Raw genomic sequence first — 12,490 nt, 5'->3', positions numbered from 1 at the left:
GTGCCCCTTGACGTGAGTGACATTGAGTTGGTCACACCCACCCACCAGTCATTAGGCAGATCATATTAGTGATCCACAGGATTTAAAATTATGAATTAAGTGGTCCCTGAGGTCCGAAAGGTTGGTGACCCTTGTTCTAGACCAGTGGTAGTCAACCTGGTCCCTACCGCCCACTAGTGGGCGTTCCAGCTTTTATGGTGGGCGGTAGGGGTTGCTGTAACTCGGTGTTTCTCAACCTTGGCGACTTTTAGCTGGCTGGGGGATTCTGGGAGTTGAAGTCCACAGGACTTAAAGTCGCCAAGGTTAAGAAACACTGCTGTAACTGCTTTATAAATTTTATAAAGTAAAGTTACTTCCCTACTTTATAAATCACCATTACTGTGGAACCGGTGGGCTGTTAGAAAATGTTACTAGTAACGAGATACAAAAGTGGGCCGTAGGTATAAAAAGGTTGACTAGCCCTGTTCTAGACCATCAGACCGGGGAATGGTTCTCTACCTCATCTTGAAGGGCTGCAATAGAAGTTGCAGCAGACCATTGTTAAAACTTCTATTGAATGTTTGCTTCTCCTGTGAAACCCGGGATTTCGGTTACCAGCTACTTCCTGAGGTTCTCAATCCACGGAAACACTGCTGACAGGCAGACATTCAACCGAAGGAGCTGTTCTGTAGCAGAGGAGGAAATGAGGTCATTGTAAATGTAACCAATTCAGGTGAGAGATGGTAGCTGCTGCATCCATGACTCAACAAACCGACTTGTCAGTGTGCCATTTCCTCTTGAACCACAAGGTGTCAGCACAATACACAATCTAATCATCTACCTAATGTAGGCGTGGTGGGAGAATGCTGCAGGATTTGTTGCTGAATCACCCTGGATGATTCAGGGAAGCTCGCAGGAAGATTAGAGGGGCATGTGCGCTTTTATGTGAATTTATGGGGCAGAATTAAAGGTAAGGTAAAGGTTCCCCTTGCACATATGTGCTAGTCGTTCCCGACTCTAGGGGGCGGTGCTCATCTCCGTTTCAAAGCCGAAGAGCTGTCTGAAGAAAGTCTCTGTGGTCATGTGGCCGGCATGACTAAATACTGAAGGTGTATTGAACACTTGCCTTCCCAGCAAAGGTGGTTCCTATTTTTCTACTTGCATTGTTTACGTGCTTTCAAACTGCTAGGTTGGCAGAAGCTGGGACAAGTAATGGGAGCTCACTCTGTTACTAGAGATTTGAACTGCCAACCTTTCTGATCGACAAACTCAGCATCTGAGCCACTGTGTCCCTCTGGGGCAGAATTACTATGCTTTAAAATGATTGTTTAAAAGATGGCAAACTGTTTAAAACTCTTTTCTCCCATCTCTCGTTCTGGGTTTTGCTTCCTGAGAGTAGCTGGTGGATTAGAAGATGGTTGCCTGTGTGGAATCGTCAAACTAGGCAAGTCTATCAATGTGTATATTACTTTAATATAAATCTAATATCTAAAGTTTTGCACTGTTAGAGTGAAAAGGGCTGCACGTTTCATATGCAGCATCTTCTGCTTTCTCCTTCCACCAGACAAGCAGATTTGTGCATTCACTTGACCTGCGAAGGAACTTGCAGTCCTTTCCTCAACTCCAGAGCTCAAAAAACAAGAATAGGAAGAGTGTGCTTTTTCCACTCCCGCTCACAGCTTCCCATCTTTGGCCAAGTGCGAAACCCAGACGCTTTTCAACATATGTGGATACAACTCATTTGCACTAAATGCAGGTGGGAAAATTCTGCTGGTGCGGCTCTGCTCTTCCCCTTAATTAGAAGTGTGATATGGAAAATATTGTGCTTCCAGCTGGCCGTTGCTTACCACAAAACATTCAGAATTTCTGAACAAAATTAAATGGAGGAATTTTAATCCGTATAGATAAGAGATGCCTCCATTCCAGGCTTTTAGTGTCTGCTTGGAAGAAAGGTCTATATAGCTTTGGTTTTGTTTGTCATCCACATCTTAACATGTGGCAATAACCAACTGGTGTCCTCTGGCTGTGACAATTAAAACTTGCCCAAAAGACAAAGCAGCCTTCTAAATCTTTTACTTGCCACTTAACCGCCTAGAGTTGGGATGGATTATCGGAGCCTCCTTGTCTCAAACCATCCTAAACACGTATTGTCTCTCCTTTGCATATGGTCATCTTGTGACCTGTGGAGAAATATCTCTCACATACAAATAAATGTATACAAATAAAACACTTTGGGGCTTGTTGTTAGTCATGAAGTCATGTCCAACCCATCGCGACCCCATGGACAACAGCCTTCCTGTCCTCTACAATCCCCCGGAATCCACTGAAGCTCACGCCTATTGATTCAGTAACTCCATCCAGCCACCTCCTTCTCTGCCGTCCTCTTCTTCCTTTGCCCTCAGTCTTTCCCAACATGACGCTCTTCTCCAGTGAGTCCTTCCTTCTCATTAGGTGGCCAAAGTACTTGAGTTTCCTCTTCAGGATCTGACCTTCTAAAGAGCAGTCGGGGTTGATCTCCCCTAGGACCGACTGGTTGGATCGCCATGCAGTCCAAGGGACTCACAGGAGTCTTCTCCAGCACCAGAGTACAAAGGCCTCCATTCTTTGGTGCTCAGCCCTCCTTATGGTCCAACCTTCACAGCCATATATGGCAACTGGGAATTTTTTGTGTGTGTGTTTTTTTTATTTATTTATTTATTTTCTTAACTTTGGCAACTGGGAAAATCATCGCCTTGACTATACGCACTATTGTTGGCAGGGAGATGTCTCTGCTTTTTAGTATGCTGTCTAGATTTGATGCCATAGCTTTCCTCCCCAGGAGCAAGCCTTTTTTAATTTCTTGGCTACAGTCCCCATCTTGGAGCCCAGGAAAATGAAATCTCTCACTACCTCCATTTCTTTCCCACCTACTTGCCAGGAATTGAGAGGGCCGGATGCCATGATCTTAATTTTCTTTTCTTTCTTTGGGTGCTCAGTCAGAAAAGACGTGCGCTTCAAACTCCAGCAAAATGGAGGGGTAAGAAATAGCAGCAGAAACTTTTAAACATCCCCCAATTCAAATTAAATCTTGAAATTAAAGTTCCCCCATCTAAGAGCACAACTGCAGCCACCAACATTGTTTTTAGATATTTCAAACTGGGCCCAATCCTCAACCCCTTAGTAGACATTGCCTTCTTTTAGGACGCCTTTACCTTGAACAACTTTAGGAAGACAAGTTGCAAGGGGATGTCATGGCCAGAAGGGAGGAAATGAAAGTGGATTCAGAGGGCTTCCTTGTGGTCTGCACTGCCATCCCAGAGCAACAGATCCTTAGTTTCAAAGAGGAACCTGCAATTTGTGGAGCGGGGAGGAAGGGCTCTGAGCTGTCCAAGAGAGCACCAGGAGCCCCTGCAACTGAAGTGCTCTGTGTGGCTTAAGGACGGATGCTTGTGCAACAAACACAAAGCCGCAAATGTGACCTTCCAGGTGCGCCTGGAATGAAAACTATAGTCATGCCTTCATAAGCCTTGCAATCACATGTGGCTGTGCAACCCAGTTGGGTCCTGGGAAAACAGTTCAAGAAATACTCTAGAAAAAAAGAAATGAATTGCTTTTAACACATTCTTTAAAAGGAGGAGAGGCAATGATTAGGAAAGGTGGTGTGGCTAAACCATTTTATTGAGATTTTATTTTCCCAAAATAGAAACAAAAGTAAGTCTCCCACCAAGCTTAAAGGCCACAGGCACAATTAAACCAAATGAACCAGCCATTTGGTTCCAGAAGCTCTTAAGTAGTTCACTCATTGGTTATTGCAAATAGCCCTGGTTCATTGACTCCTCTCCCTGTGTCAAGAGCACCACTGATCTTGCCAGCCACAGCAGCAATGTTTATACAACACGGTGCAAACATTTTGCAATAGGCTGCCTAGATTCAGGGCACGGGTGAGGAGCTGAGCCCATAGCTCCCCTGTCCAGAGGTGGTTGCTAAACTGGACTCCAGAAGGATGCCATAAGCAGCCTTAGGCTCTCCTCCTTGTGAGTAAATTTCCCTTTGCGTCCATCGCTTTTACTCTTAGGAGTCAAAAGGGATGAAATCTTGAGTCACAGATTTCCCCCACCCCTTTGGCTTGCTCTGCCTTTCTCTTGTGAACCTTGACCAAACATAGACAGGTAGGTGCAAATACCCTTTTGCCTTCCCAGCCCTTTGTAACAAACAGTACAATGAGTTTTTGAAAATATGGATTATTTAATGTATACAGTGGAGATATTTCTGAGTCTCTCCTGGTGCCTGAAGCAGAGTCGGTGGTCTCCACTTCTAGTCCCTGGGCAGATGGAGAAGGTTTCCTGATTCAGCAGCAGCTGAGAAAGAGTTTCCTTCCCACGTTGGCTCAAAAGTTGAGAAATCTGCCTCCCTACGGATTCCTACCTATGTATTCACCTGCTTTACCTGTAAGCATGGAGGTCAGTGGAGCAGGCTTTGAAAAAAAGGATATTTATATCCCTGTAAGGGCCTGAGAGAATATTGACCCCCCACAATATCCTTGTCTGGTAGAGGGTGAGCAACCCAAGTTGAGCTCTGCCTGAAGGGGAGATTAGGTAGCCTTCCATTTATGGCCATAATTGAGCCTGGTAATTACAGTCATAAATTGTGACAGTCATAAAGTGGATGACCATGTGACTACAACAGCTTTTATTTCCTTTTTTTGCAGTGATTGTTAAGTGAATGTCACTGTAGCAAAGAACATCATCGCAGTTGCTAAGCAAACACCATGTTCATTAAGCAAACTCATTGTTTACTCTGGATGCTTTTTGACAGAAACTGGAAGTAAACATCTGGCAAACATTGTAAATTATGGCCATGTGGCAGCAGTTGTAGTGTGATGGTTTGCTGGTTTGCCGAGCGTCCCAAAAGGCTGTTGGAACTTTGGAACTGACTCTAAGTGCCTTTTGGTGGGGGCGGGGGTGTCCATCTTGACTTTGAATGGTCACTAAGCGACTGGTTATAAGTGGGGGATTAGCCAAAACAACCTCGGGTTTTCCAATCTATCTCCCTCTGTTCTGTCCCAGGAGGTAGCCCATTTGTTCCTAAAGTGTTTTTAAAAGCAGTGCTAATATAAGTTGCCTCAAAAGGCTGGAAATCTGATGTCTAGCTATATGGCTTTAGCAAAAGGTATTGACCAAAATGCCGTGAGTTTAGAGGAAAGATTTCTCAACATTTTTAGAAGCAACAAGACACTCAGACAGCTTAGTGAAGAAGCTGTTTCAAAAATGGGATTATTTGGCTCAGGGTGACACTATTGAAATGCAGGTGGATGGTTGCACTTTTGTAGAATAATAAAAATGAAAGAAGTCATTTCATTTAAGGAGCCCTTCACATGCGAATATGTATAACAAACCAGGGAATATTATGCAGAAGTTTCTACACAGAAAAGACCCAGAAAATTCTGAAGTTTACCCAAATTAGCAAATACAAGACAATACAATAGCAGAGTTGGAAGGGACCTTGGAGGTCTTCTAGTTCAACCCCCTGCCTAGGCAGGAAACCCTATACCGTTTCAGACAAATGCCCATCCAACATCTTCTTAAAGACTTCCAGTGTTGGGGCATTCACAACTTCTGGAGGCAAGCTGTTCCACTGATTAATTGTTCTGTCAGGAAATTTCTCCTCAGTTCTAAGTTGCTTCTCTCCTTGATTAGTTTCCACCCATTGCTTCTTGTTCTACCCTCAGGTGCCTTGGAGAATAGTTTGACTCCCTCTTCTTTGTGGCAACCCCTGAGATATTGGAATACTGCTATGATGTCTCCCCTAGTCCTTCTTTTCATTAAAGTAGACATACTCAGTTCCCGCAACCGTTCTTCATATGATTTAGTCTCCAGTCCCCTAATCATCTTTGTTGTTCTTCTCTGCGCTCTTTCTAGATTCTCCACATCTTTTCTACATCGTGGTGACCAAAACTGAATGCAGTATTCCAAGTGTGGCCTTACCAAGGCATTATAAAGTGGTATTAACACTTCACATGATCTTGATTCTATCTGTTTATGTAGCCTAGAACTGTGTTGGCTTTTTTGGCAGCTGCTGCACACGGCTGGCTCATATTTAATGGTTGTCCACTAGGACTCCAAGATCCCTTTCAGTTATTTCTATTGTGCAAGATACCACCTATACTGTACCTGTGCATTTCGTTTTTCTTCTCTAAATCTAGGACCTTACTCTTTTCACCATTGAATTTCATTTTATTAGATAGTGCCCAATGTTCAAGTTTGTCAAGATCCTTCTGTATCTTAAGCCTATCTTCTGGAGCGTTGGCTATTCCTGCCAGCTTGGTGTCATCTGCAAATTTGATGAGTTCCCCATTTATTCTCTCATCCAAATCATTGATGAAGATGTTGAAGAGTACTGGGCCTAAAACAGGGCCTTGGGTACTCCACTGCATACTTCCCTCCATGAAGATGCAGTTCCATTGAGGACTACACGTTGAGTGCGGTTGGTCAGCCAATCCATCTGGTGATGATGCTGTCCAACCCACATTTTTCTACTTTATCTAGTAGTAAGTTATGGTCTACCTTATCAAATGCCTTAGTGAAGTCCAAGTAAGCTATATCCACAGCATTCCTCTAGTCCACTAATTTTGTCACTTTGTCAAAGAATGCAATAAGATTAGTCTGGCATGATCTGTTTTTGACAAACCCATGTGGGCTTTTGGCTATTACTTTGTTTGCTTCTAGGTGTTCGCTAATTCGTTGCTTGATTATCTTTTCCAGAATCTTCCCTGGTATTGAGGTCAGGCTGATAGGTCTGTAGTTTCCTGGATCTATTTTTTTCCTTTTTTGAAGATGGGAACCACATCAGCTCTTTTCCAGTCCTCTGGCAGTTCCCCGGTGCGCCAGGATCTCTGAAAGATATAGTTCAATGGTTCTGAGATCTCGTCTGCCAGTTCCTTCAGAACCCTGGGGTATAATCCATCCGGTCCTAGTGATTTGAACTCGTCTAGGGTAGACAGGTGCTCACTTACCATTTTCTTCCCTATTTCAATTTGTGTTCCTAATCTAATTTTTGTGGTGCTGCTTTTGATAGGTTGGACTGTTTTATCCCTTTGTGTAAAGACAGATACAAAAAAATGAGTTAAACAGTTCTGCTTTCCCCCTGTTGCTTGTCACCTTCTTGCCACTTTCTCCCAGCAATGGACCAATTGTTTCCTTAATCTTTTTCTTGTTTTTAACATGTTGGAAGAAGCTTTTTTTGTTATTTTTTACTTTTGTGGCAAGCCTTTCTTCATTGTGAGCCTTAGCTTTCCTTACTTCATCTTTACAGGCTCGGGCTATTTGCTGATATTCTGCCTTAGTTATGTCCCCCCCTTTCCACTTTTTATACTTAACTTTTTTGTCTTTCAATTTGTCAGAGTTCTTTATGCAGCCATGCTGGTTTCTTTTGAGAGCTGTTATTTTTCTTCTTCATTGGTATTGTGCTAGACTGAGCTTTTGTAATCTCATTTTCAAAATTTCCCAAGTTTCTTGAGTTGCTTTCCCCTTGAGGATTCTCATCCATGGAATTCTTCCCAAGCTCTCTCTAAATTTATTGAAATTAGCTGTCTTAAAATCCAAGACTCTAGTTTGACTTTGTTCTACTATTTCTGTTTGCATAATGTTGAATTCCAATATTGCATGGTCACTTGCCCCCAGGGTTCCTATGGCTTCAACACCTTCTACCATTTCCTCTCTGTTAGTGAGAATTAAGTCTAATATGGCCAATCCCCTTGTTCCCTTCTCTACTTATTGGGAAACATAGTTGTCTGCTAGGTTCGTTAGGAACCTGTTGGATCTTCCACTTGGTGCAGAGAGTGTTCCTTCTGTTGGATTTGAAAGAGAAAAAGATATTTTCCTTAATTTCACTCCTGAACTTGATAAAAAGGAGAGAATTACACATGGCAGTTGCCTCCTGCCCTAACAGGCCAAACATTCAACATACATATTTGATCACATAGCTGGAAAAAAATGTACACTTTGTGTTCTTTGTCTGATTGACAGTTACAATCCTAATTACTTCTGTTGTTAGTGGATCTCATTTTTTTTTTCAGATGAACGAAACAAGGGTTTAATTGTTACAAATGCAGTCCTTGGGGGAAGGAAAAACTTCATTCACCTAGCAAAATTGGACGTGTTGCTAGGTTAGCAATTTCAGGGAGATTTTAAAGCCATTGCTTTGTTTTCAGCACTATGGTGACTGAAGGGTGGTGGGAAGAAACAGAGATGATTTAAAGGCTTGGGTAACTTTGCAATCTCAGAGAGAGAAAATGTCACAGACATATTATTTAAAGACTCCCCTACAGAATCCACACGGAAACGCTCATTCACAAGTATAAAAATAGGCTCCCTTCAGAGATCAAAACACTGATGCTGAGTTTCTTGTTATTGAGTATAAAAAGGGTGCGTGTGCCAGTTTTAGCTTATTAAAATGGCAGAGTGAGGAGGGTCTACGAAAGAGATTCACACTCCTGAGGTGGACTTGTGCTTCCTAACCTTTGGTGATCCCTGAATTCAGGTGGAATACGAGGGGTCTCTTCAGCCCAGTCTGCTAAAGCCCTTGGTCTGGGGAGAGACCCTTTGAAATGAAAGGGAGGAAAGTCTTTGCGGGTCCCACCGAGTCCAGCTGTGCCCAGAAGCAATGCTAGAAACTAACTTTTTCCCAGCTGAGCCAAGATGGGGTGGCCTTCTTCTCTTGACTCAGGAAACTACAGTGGAGGAGCTCCAGAAGCACCACCTCCTTTTTGAATGGTGTTTATTGAGGGCCAGTTCTTCCTTCTCTCGCTCCTTCTTCACCCGCTGGAAATGGTCTTCCTCCTTCAGGTACCAGATGGGAGGCCAACGGTGCTTTTCAAAATATTCCTGATTATCTGGTGAACAAACGATACCCAGTAAGTTTAACAATATCTTGAACCAGCAAAACATGTCTATTTTCTTGACGGACAAAAAACTAGGGAATGTGTTATCTGCCACAGAATGCAGAATCTGAAATCTTGTGCTGAATTTCGGGGGGGGGGGGGAGTCTCTTTTCAAAACTCCACCAAGTTTCAAGTTGTCATAGGATGGGGATGAGAACATCTGGGTTTTCTTATTCGTGGTGGAGGATGCAATCCTCTGTGTCTACTTTAGGGTATTTTCAAATAGAAAACTCAAAGTAAGTTCATTTATGAAAGACACAAAATGCTAGTCTGCCATAACTCAAAATGGACCTTCCTAGTCTATGGAAAAGATCATCAAAATATTTGATATTGAAGCATCCCAAAGGCAGAATACGAAGTTTCGGAGGGATTGGGGGGGGGGTCATTTCTGCAGCTGAATATTATACATTGTTAGATTTCAGTGATTCCGCAGCTATAAAAGGGGTCTTATAAGTTATTTTAAAATAAGCAGTAAACCATACAAGTATCTATAGGTGGACTTCAAATGCAGATATAAACATTGTGAAAAGGCAATGAAGAAAGCTTGCCAGAATCTCTTACCAGGAGATTTCATTTTAATTTCCTTTCGGAACTTCGAACAAACACTGTTATAGTTAGTGCAGATGTAATGCAAGCACCAAGCTGCCAGCTGCTTAGCATTGTGGAACTGGAAAAGAAGCAGAGGGGAGTCAAGGTAAAGACGACATCTCTAAGGGTGCAGCCATCTGGGGGTACCTCTTGGGAAGCAGGCATTCAGGCTGGACATTTCACTGGAGCAGGGACCTGTTCTCAAACCACCCTGATAGCCCAGTGGGTGGTTCTAAGGGACGCTTTCAGGGGAAACAGGGAGATATTGGCAGTAGAAGATTGAGGGGCCAAAGGGGGAGGGATTTCACCCTGCCAGTCCCCAGGAAAACATCCCCCAGCCACCTGGTTATTTGGTCCTGAAACCTCCACTGCTCATAGTCATCCCAACCAGGCTGATCAGGAAGGCTGCTTCTTGTAGACCAGAGTGCCAGGTTCCCTCCCCCCTCCATCTCCCACTGTGGAAAAGCTGGAACTTGCTCTCATCCTGCCTGTTGATCTCCCTCAAAGATACACATTAAGGGCAGATTGAAAAATGTGTTTTTTAAGGCTGTGAGAAGTTGCATTCTCAGCTTTTCGAGAGGAACAGCAGGATGAGAAGCACAAAAAATGACTGGGGCCATCTCTTATACATCCCCAGCCCATTTGCAATTGTTAGCCCAATGTTGAAGAAAAAAGAATATCCTTTTTATCCACGGGGAAGACTACAGTAACTCTCCATCCACAAATTCTTCACCAAAAGGAAAGCAAAGATAGTCCTCGATTTACCACTCGTAAGTCACATTTTTGAGTCCTGTTGTAAACAAATGTTTTTTTTAAGTCAAGGGCTACCTGTGCACCTTTTTTTACAATGTTGCAAGCATGTAAAAGCATTTTCAATAGAGAGACCAACCTGGGCTATTTCCAAAACATACAACACTTCTCCCTCTATGCATACACCGCTCATGGCTGTCCTGGTGAGTGCCTGCACCGTGTGTTGCTCTGTTGAGGGAGAGAAGCAGATGTGAGCCGCACTTGTGAAATCATTCCCGTACATGTGGCAGGTGGCCCTCCTTCCCCTGCCCTTCCCCACCCACCCTTTGCCATGCCTGCTGCTGCAGCTGCTCTCTCTCATCCAGCCCTTTTTCTTTGAGGCTAGGGGAGCGGAGGGATAACTGTTAGGATAGTTAATTCCAAGAACACTAACACCATAATTAACAAAGTCAGGCTGGAGTAATACATGGGTCTCGGGCTCCTCCTTTCTGCAAGATTTGCTTAAACTCAATTGCTTCAAATGTTCTTAGGCTCTCAAAGTAGAGATTTACAATGAACACTTTAATATTCACACTCTTTCAATTAAGAATAACCAGGCTGCCTAAAGGGCATTATGAACTGCAGCCTGTTATATGCTTTCGGACACTTAAGCAGACACACACATTTCTGGGGAGGGGGGGCTCAATTAATTCAGCAAAGAGAGATCGTATGGAGGGAACATGACTTTTCCCTCATTGGAAATGTGGATTGCGTTTCAGAAAACAAAGCATCGAAAAGCTGATCCTTCCCAGATGCCTGGGGAGGGGTGGAGGGCGAAAGGCTGGAGAGGCTCACCTGCCAGTGCGGCCAAATGGGGCAGGCAGAATCGGTTGGTCAGGGCAATTAACTCAAGGGGGTCCAAATCCTGGCTGCAGGACAGTTGCTTGGTGTACAGGTAATCCAGAACAGCTTGCATGGAAGTCTTAGTGATGCTGGGGAGAACAACCTGAAACATTGGGGAAGACAGTTTTAAATATTCACAGCGAGAAATAATCCAGTCCAGGAGAAAGGAGGCTGCGCTATTTTCCACCTAGGTGGTAGGATGTCTATAAAAAGAGGGGAGCGGGGAGTGGAAGGAGTGGCAGAACCTGGGGACGGAGTTAAAAGAGGGATCAGTCTCAAAACTAGGTCAGGGGTCTCCAACCGTGGCAACTTTCTTGTGGACTTCAACTCCCAGAATTCTAATTGGACTAGATGACCTCTGAGGTCCCTTCCAGCCCTGGATTGCTGTGCTGTTTCAAAGCATCTTCTGAAGCTGCATTTAGTGCCAGGTTTCTGGTCCTTCCTTCCTCTCCTTTTTCTCTCCCACCCTTGCTCTATCCATCCATCCATATCTCATTCACTTTCCCTTCCTTCTTTCTTCCCTCCCTCTTTCTTTCTTTCTTTCTTTCTCCCTCCCTTCCCTCCCTTTCTTATTTCTTCCCTCCCTTTCTCCCTTCCTGTGAAGAACCCCAGAAGGTCTTTGGTAGGAGGAAGAAAAGTCAGATGTTTTGAAACTGAGAAATTGCCCATTGATCATCTGGCATTCTTAGAGCTCTGCTGCTGTTTAGTTTAGCCTGAGCATAAGGATAGCAGCTAGCAGAGGTCTTCAAACTTGGCAACTTTAAGACTTATGGACTTCAACTCCCAGAATTCTCCAGCCAGCAGAGCTGAATTCTGGGAGTTGAAGTCCACAAGTCTTAAAGTTGCCACGGTTGGAGACCCCTGACCTAGGTAGCCACAAGCAGACTTGCTCAAGGACTTAGACTTAGTTTGCTCGTTTGTGGCTACACAGAGATTCTAGGCTAATCCTTTTAACGGTGCCCCCAAATCCTGCTACTGCTTCCCCTACAGGAGGCTCCTTCTTGCAAGGGAAGGGTCAGCCTACTCCCAAACTAAGAGAAGGGGAGGATAGAGGACGACAAAACCTGTGGCTTCCCAGCCTCTGAAAATCAAACTCAATCTTCATTCTGGGAGTTGAGGTACTGATTGAGAGTCCCTATAAGCTTGGAAATATCCAAGCTTCCACCTTCAGAGCTAATTAAATCATTATTCTTAAAAAAAAGATCTCATCTCAGACATGCAGCCCATTTACTTAGGTCTGTGGGAAACTACCCAGGATGAAAATCTACATTAAGGTTGGAGACCAACAAAATACAAGCACTCCTGACCAAACGCTAGGATGCTCCCTCGTGAGTCATAGCTCTTCTTATGGAATTTGTACATACACTCACACAT

General features: G+C 43.8%; 1 protein-coding gene across 4 annotated transcripts in view; it reads right to left on the bottom strand.

Moving 5' to 3' along the window:
• RHOBTB1 (Rho related BTB domain containing 1) overlaps nucleotides 1–12,490 on the bottom strand; it is a 94,923-nt gene that overhangs the window by 58,297 nt on the left and 24,136 nt on the right. For 2 of the 4 annotated variants that reach the window (XM_087702142.1, XM_087702141.1), the window contains exons 7-10: nucleotides 11,069–11,219; nucleotides 10,374–10,462; nucleotides 9,458–9,563; nucleotides 4,633–8,848 (exon numbers count right to left, since the gene is read on the bottom strand). In XM_087702142.1, coding sequence (XP_087558268.1) covers nucleotides 8,679–8,848; nucleotides 9,458–9,563; nucleotides 10,374–10,462; nucleotides 11,069–11,219 — 516 coding nt within the window. In that variant the 3' untranslated portion in view covers nucleotides 4,633–8,678. Of the gene's footprint in view, nucleotides 1–4,632; nucleotides 8,849–9,457; nucleotides 9,564–10,373; nucleotides 10,463–11,068; nucleotides 11,220–12,490 lie in introns of those variants that run through there. The other 2 variants (XM_087702143.1, XM_087702144.1) reach the window with 2 other exon arrangements.

The sequence above is a fragment of the Thamnophis sirtalis genome, unplaced genomic scaffold (genome assembly GCF_051295495.1).
Source record: "Thamnophis sirtalis isolate CommonGarterSnake01/CBP01778 unplaced genomic scaffold, rThaSir2_p1.2 scaffold_15, whole genome shotgun sequence".
Lineage (NCBI taxonomy): Eukaryota > Metazoa > Chordata > Lepidosauria > Squamata > Natricidae > Thamnophis > Thamnophis sirtalis.
This window is presented reverse-complemented; position numbering and strand designations above follow the sequence as displayed.